At 42.2% G+C, this 17,484-nt stretch overlaps 1 protein-coding gene across 2 annotated transcripts in view; it reads left to right on the top strand.

The window, feature by feature from the left end:
• ABCA9 (ATP binding cassette subfamily A member 9) overlaps positions 1-17,484 on the top strand; it is a 63,596-nt gene that overhangs the window by 33,808 nt on the left and 12,304 nt on the right. For both annotated transcript variants that reach the window (XM_045489552.1, XM_045489551.1), the window contains exons 21-27: positions 496-629; positions 3,769-3,906; positions 8,496-8,603; positions 11,407-11,580; positions 11,768-11,881; positions 14,417-14,536; positions 16,939-17,007. In XM_045489552.1, coding sequence (XP_045345508.1) covers positions 496-629; positions 3,769-3,906; positions 8,496-8,603; positions 11,407-11,580; positions 11,768-11,881; positions 14,417-14,536; positions 16,939-17,007 — 857 coding nt within the window. The remainder of the gene's footprint in view (positions 1-495; positions 630-3,768; positions 3,907-8,495; positions 8,604-11,406; positions 11,581-11,767; positions 11,882-14,416; positions 14,537-16,938; positions 17,008-17,484) is intronic.

The following is a 17,484-nucleotide window of genomic DNA, read 5'->3' as shown; positions in this document are numbered from 1 at the left end:
AAACTCAAAACCGGGGAGTTTCTTTTAGAAACACGTTTTGCGAGGTTACTTAAATCCTAAAGTGTATCACATCAAGCAACAAAAAGGGTGGTTGGTAGGTCACTGACTGATCTTTGAAGTCTTTCCATAACATGTTTTAAGTGTTATGCATTCTTGGGGTCTGGGGGAAAAAATCTGTTCTAAATTTCTAAGAACACAGAAGATCTTTAAGGATTATGATGTTAATTTTGAGTAGTATTTCTACATGAACAGAAATTATATGTCAATAGCTAGACTCTAGGTAAAGTAATCTTGTCATACTTTCGATATGAGAATGGATTTGGGTATCACAACATCAATTCTGCCTTTCTAAGGAAATCCTTAGATGGTCATCATGGTAGGCTTTGGGTGACATCATTTAGTTTAGTCTTGTTTTGTGTTGTTTTTTTTTTTAAATATTACTCGCCCATTGTTTGACTTCACTTTTGCTTCTTTTGATTTTTACCTTCATGGTAGGGTCGAGCATTGATAACTTCGTACGTTCACTGAGGCAACAGAACATAGCTTTGGAAGTGGATGCCTTTGGAACTAGAAATGGCCCGAACGAGCCATCATACAATGGTGCTATCACTGTGTCAGGTGACGACAAGGTATGTTGGGCTCTGATCTCACCAAAGATGGGGGATGAATGCCATCTGAATAACACCTAACAACTGACATACAAGGCCGATTTAACACAAACAGGTGGGATATCTCTTATTTTTAGAGGAGAAGCTGTACTATAAATATTTACACAGCAACATATAATGAAATGCTATTTGATTTCATTCTTTATTAAATTGTATGCACTATTATTAATAATGAGTTTAAATCTTACCTACTGTGCTCCATTCGAATCACTAATTTAAATTGTATTCTCAATTGGATTTCAACTCAAATGTCATTTTGATGAATCCTCTAATAATAAGTCTGATTAATATCTATTATGAACTTCAGTTTTGTTACCAAAAAAAAAAAAAAACCAGTTCTCAATTTTTTACAGTAGGCTTTTGTATATTTTTATGGGAAAAAAGCTCAAGTCTTACCTGCTGAACTCTACACAAATGGGTCAAATCTTCAGATAAGTATTTATGCTCAACTATCTGATATTAAAAAAAAAAAAAATGCCTCAGTTTCCTGCAACTTGTGGTTCACGAATCAGCATCACCGGATCACTTAAGAGCTGGTTAGAAATGCAGACTCTGAGGGGCGCCTGGGTGGCGCAGTCGGTTAAGCGTCCGACTTCAGCCAGGTCACGATCTCGCGGTCTGTGAGTTCGAGCCCCGCGTCAGGCTCTGGGCTGATGGCTCAGAGCCTGGAGCCTGTTTCCGATTCTGTGTCTCCCTCTCTCTCTGCCCCTCCCCCGTTCATGCTCTGTCTCTCTCTGTCCCAAAAATAAATAAACGTTGAAAAAAAAAAAATTAAAAAAAAAAAAAAAAAAAAAAAAAAAGAAATGCAGACTCTGAGACCCCACTCCACACCTACTGGGTATCTGCACGTTAATAAAATCTGCAGGGATTTAGTATGCTCATTAAAGTTTGAGAAGGACCGCCTTATTTGGCAATATTTAAGATTGGTGTATTGCATATAAAAATTGAACTTCCTATGGGGCGCCTGGGTGGCTCAGTCAGTTAAGTGTCTGACTTCAGCTCAGGTCATGATCTCACCGTTTGTGAGTTCAAGCCCCACATTGGGCTCTGTGCTGACAGCTCAGAGCCTGGAGCCTGCTTCGGATTCTGCGTCTCCCTCTCTCTCTGTCCCTCCCCTGCTCTCTCTCTCTCTCTCTCTTTCCCTCTCTCTCTCAAAACTAAATAACCATTAAAAAAATTTTTTTTAGTTGAAATTTCTGGCTACTCTTGAAAAAACCCTTCATGTGTTAATTCTGGCAGTCTGCATTTGGAATTGCGAAACAGTTGCCCAGTTTAGACTTGGATTTCATTCGTCTGTTACTCTTTCTCCACACGACTTCACTTATGTGTATTATCTGCCTAGACCCCATGGGAGTTTGGGGAGAGATCCTTGTAGTAAACAAATGAAAAAAGACGAAAAGACAATGTTATATGTATAAATCACGGCACGTAAGTCTCACAAAGCTTGACCATTGGCAACTTGTCAGAGTTAATTTTCAGAAATAATTTCCATGCCAATAATAAAGTTAAAAATTACCTTCAGGGCGCCTGGCTGGCTCAGTCGGTTAAGTGTCAGACTTTGGCTCAGGTCGTGATCTCAGAGCCCATGAATCTGAGCCCCGCATAAGGCTCTCTGCTGTCAATACAAAGCCTGCTTCGGATCCTCTGTCCCCCTCTCTCTCTGTCTGCCCCTCTCCCATTCACTCTCCCTGTGTCTCTCAAAATAAATAACAAATAAACTTAAAAACATATTTAGTAGATGGGGCGCCTGGGTGGCGCAGTCGGTTAAGCGTCCGACTTCAGCCAGGTCACGATCTCGCGGTCCGTGAGTTCGAGCCCCGCGTCAGGCTCTGGGCTGATGGCTCAGAGCCTGGAGCCTGTTTCCGATTCTGTGTCTCCCTCTCTCTCTGCCCCTCCCCCGTTCATGCTCTGTCTCTCTCTGTCCCAAAAATAAATAAACGTTGAAAAAAAAAAAATTAAAAAAAAAAAACATATTTAGTAGAAATTACCTCCAATCAAACTAGTCCTTAGTACGTCTTAATCAAGTTAGTTACCAGTGTGCTCAGAAAAACAATTTTTAAAAAATGGCATTCTTAATATCAATAAACATTGCTTTAAGTAATTAGATAAGATGCAAGTCACATAATTTATTTATGATTGCAAAACTGCATGCCCAAATAATAATTTACTTTTTTTTTTTTTGCCGGATTTTTAAAAAATGTGTGTATATTTTTGAGAGAGAGAGAGAGTGTGTGCATACAAGTGGGGGAGGGGCAGAGAGAGGGGAACAGAGGACCCAAAGCGGGCCCCCCCTCCCCCCGCACTGATAGCAGAGAACCCGATGTTGGGCTCGAACTCATGAACTGAGAGATCATGACCCGAGCTGAAGTTGGATGCTCAACTGACTGAGCGACCCAGGCGCCCCTCGTATATTCTTTTTATCTGGGGGAGAAGTAATTATATTATGTATATGTATATATATGTCCTATGTTTTTTTTAAAGATAGATACAGATACAGATGTAACTTTTTTTTTTACCTTATGTTTTCCCCCAGTTTTATTAAGATATGCTTGATATACAGCAGTGTATCAGTTTAAGGTATACAGCATAATGGCTTGACTGACATACTCGGTGAAATGATTTCAAAATGTCATTTTAAAAGAGATTTTACATGCGACGTCGCCACCGCAGGATCCGTAGTTGTGAAAACCTACACTTTCGTTACGATAACCACCTGCCTTCTACCTCCAAGTATTCACACGTTCGTAATTTATAAAATGAATGTGTCGCATTTGGAAAGAAAGCCTAATGTCATGTTAAAGACACGCTGTTCTGTGGACTTTTATGGTGACGTTGCTAAAAATCACCGGAGGGATTTTGTGTTGTGAGAATTTAGGCATCAACAGCCACCTGGCTGATGCCGTGGCCAGTAGAGAGCAAAGATGCCCCTCGTGGTATATCAGGAATTAATCAGATAATATGAGGAATGGTGACATTAATCACTTCCGGTGCCTTGGCTTTCTCGTGTTGTCAATACGTCAAATGATTTTCTACTATATCCCTTCGTTAAATTTTGTGTTTGCTTCCTGAGGACTTAGAATGCATGTTCGTTATATTGTAGGGTCACAGATTCTCGATAGCATGTAACACCAAAAGGCTGAACTGCTTTCCTGTCCTCATGGATATCATCAGCAATGGGCTCCTTGGGATTTTTAATTCTTCAGAGCGCATTCAGACCGACAGAAGTACTTATTTTGAAGTAAGTATAATATTATCTCATTTACCTTGAGCCCTAAGAAGTTTTCAAGAAGACCCTTGAAATGCTGACATATGTTTGTTTGTTTGTCTGTTTTTATAATGTTTATTTATTGATTTTCAGAGAAAGAGAGAGACAGCGAGCATGAGCAGGGGTGGGGCAGAGGAGAGAGAGAGAGAGAGAGAGAGAGAGAGAGAGAACCCCAAGCAGGCTCTCAGCTGTCAGCACAGGGAATGCAATCTCACAATCAGAGATCATGACGTGAGCCAAAATCAGAGTCAGATGCTTAACCAACTGAGCCACCCATGTGCCCCAATATCATGTTAACGTTTGTGAATTTGTCCTTGAATACATGTATGTTTTCAATTTTTTTTTTTTTAGTGTTTAGTTATTCTTGAGAGAGAGAGAGCGCGCGCACACACGTGCACAAGCAGGGGAGGGGCAGAGAGAGAGGGAGACACAGAATCTGAAGCAGGCTCCAGGCTTTGAGCTCTCAGCACAGAGTCCGATGCAGGGCTCGAACTCATGAACCGTGAGACCATGACCTGAGCCAAAGTCGGACGCTTAACCAACTGAGCCACCCAGGCACCCTGAATGCATGTATGTTTTAAATACGCATAGTTTACGTTTCTGCGTTCATGCATACGTACACATATACGCAGACACACACTATCTAGCAATGATTATGTAACATTGCAACCTGAATTGGGTGGCTTAGAGTCAATGGAACAGCAGAAAATATAATTAATTGGGAGAAGGAAATGACGGCCTCTCCTCTTAGATCTGTCACCACCTGTCACATCTGTGGTAATGGGACTTCATTGAAACAGCCAGTCTTAAAGGCCAGACTCTGTGCACTTTGTAACAACTCGACTTCCACAGGCTTTAGGTCAGCAATCCACAGAAAAATACAGATAAAAATTTCATCACAGGTTTTCTTGAGAAGTAAATAAGGCAATGCAAACAGCAGGTTCAGTTGACCGAGTTATTGTAAAGACTAATAATAAGCACATAAACATAGAAAACCACAGGCACTCAGTAAATTGTGCTTTTTAACACAACTACTCTTAATATTATTTTTCTGGGGAGTGCACCAAGTTTCCATTAAAGAACGTTCAGCTTTGACTAGATCAGAGGCCAGGCTGAATTAAAACTAGAAGCAGTTCTTGTGTAAAATATAATCTCCTTGGGGGCGCCTGGTGGCTCAGTCAGTTAAGCGTCCAGCTCTTGATTTCAGTTCAGGTCAGGATCTCACAGTTGGTGAGTTCGAGCCCCACATCAGGCTCTGCACCGTCACCATGGGGATTCTCTCTCTCCCTCTCTCTTTGCTTCTCCCCTGCTTGTGCATGCTCTCTCTCTCTCTCTCTCTCTCTCTCTCTCTCAAAATAAATAAATAAACTTATAAAGAATAAATAAAAATTTAAAAAAATAAAATACAATTTTCCAGATTATTGCTGGAAATAATCTGACATCCTGAGTCAGAATCTCCACAGTGGGGGAGGGTGTGCGGATCTAATACCTCGCCATGTTGAATCTCCCTTCACCTTCTTGATATGATACCTTGGGAATACTCTGTAGTTTCCAGGTCGCTCTTTGTTATTAAGAATGATTCCAGTGCTGTCCAAAGCTTCAATGTCCTTTCCAATTCAAACACCACGGGGTCACTTTGTTGACCTAATGGATGTGGACTGGCGTGGGTGAGCTGCAGTGGACTTTGGCGTTTATTTTCCCCTTTTATTGTTTAACATCTTGGAGTAGAAAGGAGAGAGTTGATCTTGCTCTGGACGCCCTGCCCCACCCCCTCTTTCTGCTCCCTTCTGAGTAGAATGTTGCTGGCGCTGGAAGCCACGAGGAAGGATGGAGAGATTAAGGCAGAAAGAAATGGTGCCGTGGAGACATCGCTTCCTTCTCTAGCTGCATCTGCCACTGGTAGCTTCTACGTATGTTGTCACCACAGCCTTGGTGACCTGTGTGATTGTCTCCGGTAGTGCTTGGCTTTGACCCCCGTCCCTTCTGTAGATGAAGATGTGCTCGATGTTGCCGAGCAGAATTTCCCTTCAGCCGCTGCCGAGATGTCCTCACTGCCAAGCTCTCTCCAGTTTCCCTTGTTCATTGTTTGATGTGCCCATCATGCGGGTCGTTTAACAACTTCCGCCCCTGCTGTAACCTGTGCCTCTTCGGAAAGAGTTCTAAGGACTGTTGAGTGCCTCTTGCACGCTGTCGGAAAGCTATAGAGATTTGGGGTGTGATGAGGGCTGCCCCACGTTCCTCATGAGCACTTTATGGCATCGTTTTCTCCAACCACATCACAAGAGTCTTTCCTCCTGAAATCTCTTGAGCAGAAACAACTGTCTCCCTGTTCACAGGATGTCATAGACTTTGGGTCTAGAATTTCTTGTCTTGCTAGACAAGAAAGCGGGATGCAGGATTAAAATATGAGAGCTGGCTAATGTCCAGGAGAAGACAAGAGCCCCGATTAAGGGGCCTTGCTTCATTTTTATTAGGATCATGTTTACAAACATGGTGATGGACGGGCACAAAGAGACAATAAATCTGTGAACACTAACTGGTGGGTGTGAGGGAAAGGGGGTTTGGAAGATACACGGTGTTAGCGGTTTGGGTCAATACAAAACAAAATCCTGCCGCCGGGCAGATGGTTGTTAACAGCAGACAGGAGGCGCCACGTCTGTTTATCTTAGCCAGCCGAGGGGATAAGACAGATGAAGCAGGTAACCTCAGGGTCAACAAGGTAACTTTCTTTTGCTAATTAGCTCTGGGCAGCTTCACCAGGCAGAGCCAATAGCCCTATTTACCTGTTTACCTGATTTGGTCCTTCCTTCCAGTGAAAGCAGCTTTCTGCTATGGTACTAAATTGCGGGGTGTATCCGTCCAGAATCCCTAATCTTCTTTGCCTCATATACCCTTGTATTGGGGTCTTTGCCCCGCCCTCTCGATACCTATTTACTTAATCTTGTTTACCCAAACTTGGGTGTGAGCATCCTGTGGCTTTGTAATTCTTTATGCTTTGTGAACCCATCCAAGTGGGGCTCAGAGAATTCTTAAACTTATTCCCCACAACAGGAGGCTCCAAGTTAACCTCAGATACTTGGAACATTTACCGTGTGATTTACATGTATTATCATATTTCAATGTCCTAATAAGACTTTTACGATGGACAGTATTATCATTATTATATTACACATCTAAGGAAACTGCCACATAAAGAAGTGATGATATGTTTCCTTGGCTATTATGTTTGAAGACGCTAGTGAATAATCTGGATAGCCAAGAGTAGAGCACTCCCAAGAATGAACAGATAACCCGCCCTGAGTTCCTGCCTTTACAAAGATGTCTTAACTACAAAGTATTTGCTACCCACCAGCCCAGCTGACCTCGAGTTCGTGGTTGATAAATTCTCTTTGGGCATCCCCTGCTGATTTCCCCACCCAGCTTCTGGCATTCTCCTACAGTTCTGCAAGCCCATCCCCCCCTTGGATCTAAAGCACAGAGCTCGACGTTCCCGAGTGTTCTTAACCAGCCACTCCTGCATGTCCTCAACTGACCAAATGACCCAGTGACGTCCGGTGTCCCTGGGAGTCCCTCCAGGCTGAGCCCCTACAAAACTCTGACTTTGGTGGGGTATGATCTAACATGGACATAGCATGTCGTTTACAAACCAAGTTGTGAGGAAGGAGGCTGGCTGTTTAGACTAATTGCGATTTTTTCCATTCCCAAAGATCTCCCAGATCTGGAAAATCTACAAGGGTGACCACAGGGAAAGATATGAAACGGGTCCTTGGTGTCTTCTCTACCGTGTCCGGGGCTGAATCTCTGCATAAGCATCTTGGGCAGTTTTTATGTGCTCAGAAGGGCACTGAGGTTTAGGAGGGGCTAAGAGGAGAGGGAAATAACACATGATACCTGACCTCAGATGACGTGCTGTGTAGTGAGACAACTAATCCCATATTAAACTAAGGCTTCTAGCAAAGCGCAAGGCCCTCCTTACCCTGCATAGGATTTTTAATTGTTTAAATTCGCTGCCCGTATGTAGAGGTGTGCTGGCCATTCTTCTCCCAGCCCCACCCCCTATTTCCTCAAGAAATTTATATCTGCCAGGTCCCTGAAGGCATTTGAACTTGCCACTTCCACACCTCGTTGCGCTAAAGGAACGATTCTTTGTAAATGTTGGACTGAACTGATTTGGCCCCAGTTGCTGAGCGTAGCGAGATAGCTCCTCCACTGAGAGCACACCCACTCTGTTGTCTATTAAAACATCGGCTAAATGTTGCCATCATGATGAGGTCAGAGGCACAGAGGCTTTGTGCCTGCCTCACGAGTTATTAGCTGTGGGACCTTAGCCAATGGGTTCAACTCCGTGGAGTTTGCTTCTTCCCCAGTAAAGCAGGATATATGTTCAAAATGCCCAGGTTCCTGCACCACGGGATTGAAAGAGTGTGGGTAACAAGTTGCAAATGGGACCTTGGGAAGTGCTCTGGGGGGTTCGACCAATTCACTTATTTGAATGATTTAGTGAAGTACAGATGAACCATACATCCAACCGCCATTAGCTCATGTGTTCTGCACCATTTCAGGAGCACGTGTCTTATGACCACGAGTACCTGAGTAACGCCTTCTTCTGGATCCCTGTCGCTGCCTGTTTTACTCCTTACATTGCAATGAGCAGCATCAGCGACTATAAAGTAAGAAGAGTGAACAAAGTCCTTATGTGTTCCTGTTACTCACAGACCCCTTCTCCACTATGATCGTTACATTAACACGGAGGTGGTGAGCCCAGTTTGTGTGCTTGCAACAATGCGTCGCCAGGCATTTTAAGAAAAGGTTGACAAGGGGCGCCCGGGTGGCTCAGTCGGTTAAGCGGCCGACTTCGGCTCAGGTCATGATCTCACGGTCCGTGAGTTCGAGCCCCGCATCAGGCTCTGTGCTGACAGCTCAGAGCCTGGAGCCTGTTTCAGATTCTGTGTCTCCCTCTCTCTGGCCCTCCCCTGTTCATGTTCTGTCTCTCCCTGTCTCAAAAATAAATAAAACGTTAAAAAAAAAATTAAAAAAAAAAAAAGGAAAGGTTGACAAATATGAAGCAAAGGTTACTTCTCTTAAACAAATTTGGGACCTCAGGAAGCTTGGGAGGTACCATCAGCTAACATGGAATGGCAGCCTTCATCTGGTTCATCACTGAGGTTGTTATGGATGACCACAACCTTCCGACATCATCACAATGCCCCACTCAGGGATGGTTTTCACTTTCAGAAACTTCACCAAGTTACTCAGTCAATGTCCTAACCAACTCAGCACAGCACTTTGCCTTATTGTTGGAAAAGATGGCCCCTTTAAAGGTTCATTCGAGCTTCATTCCGTTGGAACATACTTGTAGTAAACATTTTTTTTAAGATATTCATCTAAAATTCAAATTTAATTGGCAGTCCCATGGCATTGATACGGCTTTCTCCTTAACCTCCACAGCCGGCCAATGGCGATGTCACGGAATTTGCTTCTGAAATATGTTTAGAATCTTTCCACGTTCCCCCACCCTCTCCTTCAACACCCTAGTCAGAGCCACTAACATGGTTCTCCTGAACGAGCACATCAGCCTCTCGCTGTTCACTGTGTGTGGATCCTCGTTAGTCTTCGCATCCACTCTCCACACCATGTGACAGAGCAATTACTTAAAAACACACATCTGGCCACGTTGATTACCTAAGTCCCCTCTGTGGTTTCTTGCCAAACTGAAGGGTAAGAATGAAACCCTTGCTGCCCAGCTTGAAAAGCCATGCATGGTCTGGACCCGGATGTCTCTCTCCATTTTGAGATGACACCACTGTCGCCCTGATGACTATGTCTAGCCTGCTGGCTTCTCTCCAGTTTCCCGAGAGCATCACCTGTACCCGCGCAAGTCTTCTCTCCTATTCTCTCTGCCTGCCATGCTCCCTGCCAGTCACCTGTATCACTCCCACTCACTGCTTAGATCCTAACTCGGGTCCTTCTCAAGAGAACCCTCTCTGACAGATACACTAATTACAATGCACCTCCCTTCTTTTTTAAAAAAATTTTTGAATGCTTATTTATTTTTTAGAGAGATGGAGCGTGAGTGGGAGAGGGGCAGAGAGAGAGGGAGACACAGAATCCAAAGCAGGCTCCGGGCTCTGAGCTGTCATCACAGAGCCCGATGCAGGGCTCGAACTCTCGAATTGTGAAATCATGACCTGAACCGAAGTCAGACACTTAGCCAACTGAGCCCCCTAGGTGCCCCCAATTCATCTCCCTCCTAAAGGCTCTCACGTGATCCTTATCTTAACACTTTTAATTTTACTTCTTAAATTTTATTTTATTTTATTTTATTTTATTTTATTTTATTTTATTTTAGCAGGTTCCGTGCCCAGTGCGGAACCCAATGCAGGGCTCCATCCCATGAACCTGGGATCATGACCTGAGTCGAAATCAAGAATCAGACGCTCAACCGACTGAGCCACTCAGGCACCCCACTTCTTAAATTTTAATGTGAACAATTTTGATTATGTAGCTTTTGCTACATTTATTTGCATGTTGCTTTTGTCCCCCTTCCTCACTGCAACTCAAACTCCCCAAGAACCCCATGACCAACACAAAGTCAGGCACATGGTGTGCTCAGTAAACAAACACATCAACGAACAGAAAACGTCCAGCTCTCTAACACACCCTCACTATTATTCTCTCTCCTGCTTTTTTTCTGGGTACATTCCCCTTTCCAGAATATTTGTCTCCATTCCAACTGTTTTCCTAACGAATGTCTTTACATAGACTCAATTTTAGACTTAAAATTTTTTCTTACTTTTGTGCTTCACTGTTAGGAACCTTCAAGTAACATTTTAAGCCTTGTGTTAAGACAGTCACTGCAACAATATAGCTTATAGTGGGTCACAATATCAAAATCAACTTCCTCGTTTTCCTATGTAATAACGAAAGATGTGGTTTACTTCAAGGCAATAAATCGAGACCACTTTTATGTTATTAATTTTAGCAGACGTCTTCTTATGCCAACCTAAAGAGCGTGTAATGAAATTGACTTGTTAGAAGAGCATTCCTTGGACCTAAAATAAAATGCCAATTATAAATGGACTGTTCACATCCAGCATAAATTTTAAGAGTCTTACAGGAAATTGTAAACCTACATCTTTTGAATCTGTGTACAATTTGTGTCCTCGCAAAAGGAAGAGTAGCATTGCAAAGAAAAGAACAGGAATTTTCTCACTGAGGCCATGCCCAGTCATTCGGTGGTGGAGCGTGAGCTGGTTATGTGAGTGCATTTCTCTCTTGGACGGTGACGTCACCATACGGTCCGGAGCACCACTGATCCCCCTGACAGAGGAGTATGGCAAGTGACCGTGTCATTTACTAAATCGGTGTGATATACGAAAGGGACACAGGACAAAAATGAATGATTTTGTGACCACGTATTTGCAATTTCTCAACTGTTGAGCAGTTTTGATGATGCCTCCTTTCCTTTACCAGAGCAAAGCTCACTCCCAGCTCCGGATTTCAGGCCTCTACCCTTCTGCCTACTGGTTTGGCCAGGCACTGGTGGATATTTCACTTTACTTCTTAATCCTCCTTCTCATGCAAATAATGGATTACGTGTTCAGCCCAGATGAGATTGTATTTGTAATTCAAAACCTGTTAGTTCAGGTAAGTGGTAAAAATTATGAGATACTTTTATTAGACTGCATTTCATGAATGCCGTAACATGATTAATCTTAAACTAAAGAACTTCACGTTACCTTTCCTATAGCATGGTTTGGAAAGGTGAGGCTTAAGGATGAATACTTTCCTGGATAGTAGTTACCTTATCCAACCTTAATATTTCTGTTTTCAGATCTTGTGTAGTATTGGGTATGTCTCTTCCCTGGTTTTCTTGACATATGTGATTTCATTCATTTTTCGCAACGGGAGGAAAAATAGTGGCATCTGGTCATTTTTCTTCTTAATTGTAAGTACGCATTCAGTACACATTATTTTATTTTTAAATCATTTTTAAATCATTTTAAGAATATATGTCTTAAAGGCAAAATCCACGGGGCGGGGGAAGGGGGGGGAGAATATCAAACTAAAAAAGCTCCTGCACAGAAAACCAAACAATCAACAAAATGATTGGGCAATGTATGGAATGGGGGAAATATTTACAAGCCATAGATCTAGTAAGGGGTTAATATCCGAGCTACGTAAGGAACCTATATAACTCAATAGCAAAGTAAGCATCACCGTCGTCGTCTGATTTTAAAATGGGTAAGGGACATAGACATTTTTCTAAAGAACACATCCAAATAGCTAACAGGTACGTGAAAATAAGCTTAATGTGACTGATCATCAGGGAAATGCAAGTCAAAACCACACTGAGCCATCGCCTCCCACCTGTTAAAAAGGCTGTCATCAAAAAGAGAAGAGATAAGAAATGCTGGCAAGGATATGGAGAAAAGAGAACGCTTTACACTGTTACTGGGAATGTAAATTGGTGCAGCCACTGTGGAAACCAGTATGGAGTTTCCTCGGAAATTAAAAAAAATAGAAGTACCAAATAATCCAGCAAGTCTGCTTCTGGGTATTTATTCGAAAGAAATGAAATCACTACCTCTTAGAGATACGTGCACCCCGTGTGTATTGTAGCCTTAGTCACAATAGCCGAGACGTGGAAACAACCTAATTATCCACCGACAGACGAATAGCTACAGAAAATGTAGTATATACATACCATGGAATATTATTCAGCCATAATAATCCTGCTGGTTGCAGGATTAACCTTGGGGAGATTAGGCTAAGTGAAATAAGTCAGACAGGAAGAGACAAATACTGTATGATTTCACATATATCTGGAACCTAAAAAACCAACCTCATAGAAACAGAGAAATGAATGGTAGTTACCAGGGGCTGTGGGTGAGGGAAATGGGGAGATATTGGTCAAAGAGTACAAATTTCGTTATCAGATGAGTAAGTTCTGGGGATCTAATTGAAGCATGATGATTACAGTCAACAAGGCTGTACCATTTACCTGAAAGTTGCTAAGAGAGTAGCTCTTAAATCTACTCATTGTCACAACAAAATGGTAACTGTGTGAAGTTCGGGATGTGGTAACGAACCTTATTTTGGTAATCATTTCACAATATATATGTGTGTCAAATCATCCCATTGTACATCTTCAACTTACACAATGTTATATGTCAATAATATCTCAATAAAGCTGGTGGAAGAAAGATGAACCGTTTAAGGATGAAATTAATCCAACCAAGAAATAAGCTAAAATAAAGAACTTAAGAAAATAAGAAATGCTATAAAAGCTCTGGTCGGGGCCACTGAATCCTGTTAAACATCCATGAAGATTGCGTAGCTTTGGGAATCATGGTTATAACATATTTATATTTTAAAAATCCACAAAGTGTAATAGTTCCTTTTATAAAGCGAGCATAACTTTAATAACAAATTCTAAGAAAGAGCAAAAAAAAAAAAAAATCAAATTAGCCTGGAGAATCAAGGACAGTTCCCTAAACAAAAACATGACAAAGAAAACCCAGAAGGAATTTAAAAGAAGAGGAAAAGCAGGCCAGTGATTTATTTCGGATTGTGATGATGGTTCAGTATGAGCAGCTATCAAACCAACAGAGGAAAACTGCATGAATTAAGAAAACACCATACAATTCCTTTAAAAATGCCCAGTAAAAAGTATAAACACTGGAAGGACAAATTACTAAAAATAAAACTAAAAACAAAAAACATAGTAAGCTTATACAGCTGTTTGCTTAATATCAGCAATAAAACAAAGACACCTGCAGGAATTAATTATGGCACCCTGCGTCAGTGAGGAGGCATAAAATACACACGGATTCATGGTTTATAAACAAATAGAGTGTCACCATCGTTTTGAAAAATTATCTGTTAGTAACGGTTGAAAATTAGAATTCACATAAATGTTAACCTGCATTTACACTTCTCAGAATCTCAGAACGTTTCCTTGAAGACGGTGAGTGTCGATCTACAAGGGTTTGTGTAGACCATCATTTACAGGGGCAGAGACATGGAAACAACACACTTTCTGAAGGCAAACCCGTTGAATCCTTGCACATCCAGTCAAGGAAATACTGTGCAGCTATGAAGGTGGAATAGCTGGTGTGCCTAAACCCAAACAGGTGTCTATGACCTGCTGTGAAATGGGAAAAAAAATCCAGAGTAATGTGTAAGAAATAGCCCTTTTGTCAGAATCCGAATTTCAGCAAGGATTCCGGCTGATGTGTGCACGCGTTGAATTTGAGAAGCCCTGTTGTGTCTTACAAATGTCAGTCACTCCAATACAGAATTGTGACACAATCTTGTGTCACAAAGAAAAAAAAGAAAACAAACATGGTGGCAGTATGGCCTTAGGAGGCAAAAGTTGAAAATGGGAACCTTCGTGAGATGAATTCTCACTCTCTCGGAAAACGTCCTAGAATTCAGATCCTTTCACGGTAGTGAAATTAGGCTTCACTTTATTTTTTAGATCACCATCTTCTCGATAGTTGCTACGGATCTAAATGAATATGGATTTCTGGGGCTATTTCTCTGCACCATATTAATACCACCTTTCACACTGATTGGCTCTCTATTCATTTTCTCCGAGGTAAGTAATTTCACACCTGCCATAGAGTCATGAAATGCATGGCCATTGGAGATAGCTTAGAATATGGTAAAAATGTAGGTGGAGTCCTTATCTGTCCAATATTTGAAGCCTCTGTCTTTGGAGAGATCATTCTCTTATAGGCAAGGGTCATGCTAGTCAATAAGGAAGTTCTGCCTTGGTTCATGAAGGTCAAAGGCAACTCCACAGTAGTGAAATGTTATAATTCTCATGATAACCCTCTCTCATGGGAACAAATGACCCTAGTGGGAGGCCAATGAGATGTGCTTTTTCTGCTCATTTTAGACATATTAGGTTTAAGCTTCCTAATAGGCATGCGGTGGGAAATATGTAGCCGGTAGGATGTTGGAGTCTGAAATTCAGCGTGTGGTTACTGAGATTCATTAGCATATAAGTGATATCTAAAGCCATGGGGCCAGATTATATAACCTCCTGAGTCAGTATAAAAACTGGGCCAAGGGTTTGGCCTTGAACTCTAAAATTTAAAGATTGGGAAGAGGAAGAGTCAGCAAGTCAGGTTGAGAAGGAGCCCATGAGGTAGGAGAAAAAATGGGGGACCGTTGTGTGCCAGAATCTCTTCTCAGAAACTCTCCTTAAACACTAAAAGCATCCGTACACTGGGTTGTGTGCCAGATGGCAATAAAGAATGTTTCAGGAAGGAGGGAGTGATTCAGCCATTAACACAGAGGTCTTAAAAGTTGACAACCGAGAAGAGACCGCTGGATTTGACTACATGGAAGCCATTGGTGATATCAACAAGATAGAACTCAATGGAGGTTGAACACAAAACCCAACAAGAGGAAGCTTAGTCGATAATGTGAAATGAGGAAGGGGTACAGGGCCTAGAGACAGCGACTTCTGGTTTTGCTAAAAAGAATAATAGGGAGATGGAAAAGGAGTTGAATGAGGAGAATAGTAAGCAATCATTTCAGAAAGTAGTCAGTAGCACTGACGGGAAGTACTAAAAGACTCCTTGCCCTACTTTTCAAGTGAAGTCAGCGAAGTTGATGGCTTTGTTGTTGTTGGTTTGTGGTTGTTGTTTTATCATAGCCTCCTCCTCGGCATTGGATTCAATCAGGGTTAGTGTTTTGCCGCGTGAGTCCGACAAAGAGAAGGATGAAGGAGCAGCAGTTCTGTATAAGGAGGAATTGTAACAACAGACCAGGGAATGACGCAGTTAAGGAAATTAGGAGGTTTGTGGACAGTGAGAAAGGGGTTGGGTCGGTGGGTTGGAGGGTCACCAACTCCAAATCACGGAATAAGGATAGTAGAGCAAAGAAACTGAAAAAATAAAACATGGTAGACAGGGCAAAGATTAGGGGGTCTGAAGTTGACTTGGGATGTGGTCCAGTTATTGAAAGTGGGTGACCAAGGCACGTAGGAGAGCAAGATCATTTGAAATAATGCCGGGGTCCTGGTGTTCAATGAGAAAAAAAAAAGTCCTCTTTTCTAGATGGTGGATGGCGGTGGTAGAGATTCACTATCTTAGCTTAAAATTGTTCAGAAAAGGTCCTGGGAGGGGCGCCTGGGTGGTGCAGTCGGTTAAGCGTCCGACTTCAGCCAGGTCACAATCTCGTGGCCCGTGAGTTCGAGCCCCGCGTCGGGCTCTGGGCTGATGGCTCGGAGCCTGGAGCCTGTTTCCGATTCTGTGTCTCCCTCTCTCTCTGCCCCTCCCCCGTTCATGCTCTGTCTCTCTCTGTCCTCCAAAAAAATAAATAAACGTTGAAAAAAAAAATTAAAAAAAAAAAAAAAAAAAGAAAAAGGTCCTGGGAAACACAACTCAAGAAACAGAATTGGCTCTTTACTCTTTATTTACTAAAGATTTGGGGGATGTTTCAAAACGTATTGTGACTCTCGTGAAAATCACGCACTTAAGTATTATGCCTGTGTATTATGTATGCACGTATTGTAAATCTAATGACAACCGTGGGAAACTCCAGGCGAATAGCTTTTGTCTTTAGCATGAGGGGTTGTCAGGACTATTCTCAGAGCTGGTGGAGCAAGGGACGGAGCCACATAATGGTTCCAGGGCCGTTGGAGAAGAAGAGACAGAAGGAATGCAGATGTAGAGAGCAAGGCGGGTGAAATTAGGGGAGAGGGTTTGTCTTAAGATGAATCCTGCCCATGGCTTTGATGGGTCAGGACAAATCCTGCTGACACAGTGTTACGTATAAAAGCATCTGAGCTTAGAGCCAAGCACAGGATAACAGGACACTGAGTGACCTTGAAAGCAAGGAAGACACATTACACAGAAATTGACTTTTACCTGATGCACAAGAGAAAACTCTGGCAAGGTCATTTAATGGACATTCGTTTATCTTAGATGAGATGAGATTCAAGAACAGATAGAGGTTCATCTAAACATGCCTTGCCTCATTTTGCAGATTTCTCCTGACTCCACGGATTATTTAGGAGCTTCAGAACATCAGATTGTATTTCTGGCCCTGCTAATAGTAAGAATACATTTCCATTTAAATGTTTTTGCATGAGAGGGACACATTTGGATGCTTAGCATTGAGTTAAAAAGTTTGATATTGGCCCTTAAAAGTCCAGCATTTTAGGCATCTGAAACAACACCACACACACACACACACACACACACACACACACACGCATGCACGCACACATGGGCTTTAAAATCTGGACCACTATGTGTGTAAAAATCATCTGACACTGTGTATGAAGTCCAAGTTCGCGATGGCATGAATAGCCTAGTACCAACTTACTACTATCTGGTCTGTTGTGGTTTCTCTGAAAAGTAGTGAAGTTAGCTCTGAGAGTTTCATTGGACATTAGATTCTCTTTCAAACTTGTGAAAATGTTATCAGACCTACCTTTGTACATATGCTCAAACTCCTTAAACAAATTCCAGCGCTGAAATTGTTGTTTTTATGGCAATTTCTAATACTAATTGTCTTTTTCTCCCCTTA

Source organism: Leopardus geoffroyi, chromosome E1 (assembly GCF_018350155.1).
Source record: "Leopardus geoffroyi isolate Oge1 chromosome E1, O.geoffroyi_Oge1_pat1.0, whole genome shotgun sequence".
Classification (NCBI taxonomy): domain Eukaryota; kingdom Metazoa; phylum Chordata; class Mammalia; order Carnivora; family Felidae; genus Leopardus; species Leopardus geoffroyi.
Note: the sequence above shows the minus strand (reverse complement) of the source record. Positions and strands in the feature narration are given on the sequence as shown.